Source organism: Hibiscus syriacus, unplaced genomic scaffold, assembly GCF_006381635.1.
Source record: "Hibiscus syriacus cultivar Baekdansim isolate YM2019G1 unplaced genomic scaffold, ASM638163v2 tig00110247_pilon, whole genome shotgun sequence".
Lineage (NCBI taxonomy): Eukaryota > Viridiplantae > Streptophyta > Magnoliopsida > Malvales > Malvaceae > Hibiscus > Hibiscus syriacus.
The window spans coordinates 577,306-579,279 of record NW_024062645.1 but is presented as its reverse complement, the minus strand read 5'-3'; the positions used below and the strand labels follow the sequence as shown (position 1 = coordinate 579,279).

Sequence of the window (1,974 nt, the reverse complement as noted above, 5' to 3'; positions counted from 1 at the left end):
AGGGGAGAGAACGGGTCGGGTTCAAGTGGAGGGTAAAAAATTTCGGCACGATATGAGGATAATAATGTAATTTTCTTTTTAAAAAATATTAGTAATTAATGAAATCCTTATTTTGATCGGTTCTGGTCGGTACAAATTTATACTCTAAAAATTTGGGTCGGGTCGGGCGGAGGATATAAATTTTCTGAATCCGGTGGAGGTTATAAAATTTTCAGATTGAGTCGAATTCGATTTGATGATACATATTTTCGTGTCGGGTCGGATTGATAAAAAAACGAGACCCTAACTCGACTCGTTCTCATCCCTAATTATGACTATCAATATCTCATTTTAAGATAAAATATTATAATGTTAATCGTATGTTAACTAATGTTTTGGTCTACATAGAGATATTTTACTTCAAAATAAAACATTAGAGGTTAAAGTACTTCTAAAGAAGAATAGAAGATAAATTGTTGCATACATTTTTTTAATATTATGTCAACTAGAAATGATCAAGCTATACAGAGTGACTATATCAACTGAAAATGCATAATACAGGGGCCTCTTATAATATTTGACCTTTAAAGAAAGGCCAAAGCCAGGTCGGTGTCGTTTTATATGTACGCGTGTATCACTGCAGGCATCGCATAAATACCCCATTCCTCTCCTCACAATCAAAGCTCTCTCACTCTGCTCATTGTACGCTGAGAAAATAACAACATACACATCCAAAATCCTTAGTTTTCTCCTTCAACTTATTGTAAAGTTTATTGCTTTACATATACAGCAGCAATGGGTGACTCACCGAACTCAGAAACTGAGTCGAGCACGGTTAGCAACAACTCGTCGTCTACTGTTTCAACATCTCCCTACGGCGTCGTAAAGAGATTGGGTACTGAACTGGAACCCGTCCCCAAGAGGGAGAAGCGTCAGAGGGACAGTAGCAAGCACCCGGTTTACCGTGGGGTCCGAATACGGGCGTGGGGTAAATGGGTATCCGAAATCCGGGAGCCCCGAAAGAAGAATCGGATCTGGTTGGGAACGTTCGCCACTCCCGAAATGGCGGCACGTGCGCATGACGTGGCGGCTTTGAGTATCAAGGGCAACTCCGCCATCCTCAACTTCCCCGAACTCGCCGACTCGCTTCCCCGACCGCTCTCTAACTCGCCACGTGACGTCCAAGCCGCCGCCGCTAAAGCTGCCGCAATGGAGTTCTTGTGTAGTATCAATACCAGTAGTAACAATAACACCGACGCCACGTCACCCTTCCCCTCTTTTTCCACGTCGTCGTCGTCGTCGAATGCAGATGCCATGTCGACGCCGGAGGAACTGAGCGAGATAGTGGAACTCCCTAGTCTGGGGACCAGCTACGAATCGGCGGAGCCGGGGAACGAGTTCGTTTACGTGGACCGGTTCGACGGTTGGCTTTTTAATCCCAATGGTATTCCTTGGTATTATGAAGAAAATTACGGGTATTTTGGGGATGAAATATCATTGCAAATACAAGAGAGTGTTATTACAACTGGGTTTGGTCCTTTACTATGGGATCATTAATTCAAAATAATAACAAAATTGTCCTTCACAATTTTTTGTTTTTACTAAACTGTCCTTTTTCAACATTTTTCCCCATGAGAAAGGGCAAAAAAATAATACATTGCTTATCAAATAATTCCAGATGATTGCATTGTACTCACTTGTGCTTCGGGTTTTGGTTGTAAGAATTTTCATTAAGTTTAAAGTTGAACCGGATTCAATTTTGTAGTAAAATAAATTGATTTTAATGTAAAATTTAACTCTGTTATTTGACCTATGTGTATAATATAATATATTATAATATATATATTAAGGGTATAGAAAATAAAATAAAACAAATATTGAGTAGATAAATGGTCTGTTGGAGAAGGGTTGTTCCTTTTATAGCTGCATCTCAACCACCGTATTTGTTTACTTCTCTTGTGTACTTTTCAAATATTATTTATAAAATTATTTATT

General features: G+C 39.4%; 1 protein-coding gene across 1 annotated transcript; it reads left to right on the top strand.

Moving 5' to 3' along the window:
* The first annotated feature begins 698 nt into the window (after window positions 1-698).
* On the top strand, window positions 699-1,585 carry LOC120114867 (dehydration-responsive element-binding protein 3-like). Its single transcript, XM_039135651.1, has one exon. The coding sequence runs from the start codon at window positions 775-777 to the stop codon at window positions 1,534-1,536; it is 762 nt and encodes a 253-aa protein (XP_038991582.1). The 5' UTR covers window positions 699-774; the 3' UTR covers window positions 1,537-1,585.
* The last annotated feature ends 389 nt before the right edge of the window (window positions 1,586-1,974 follow it).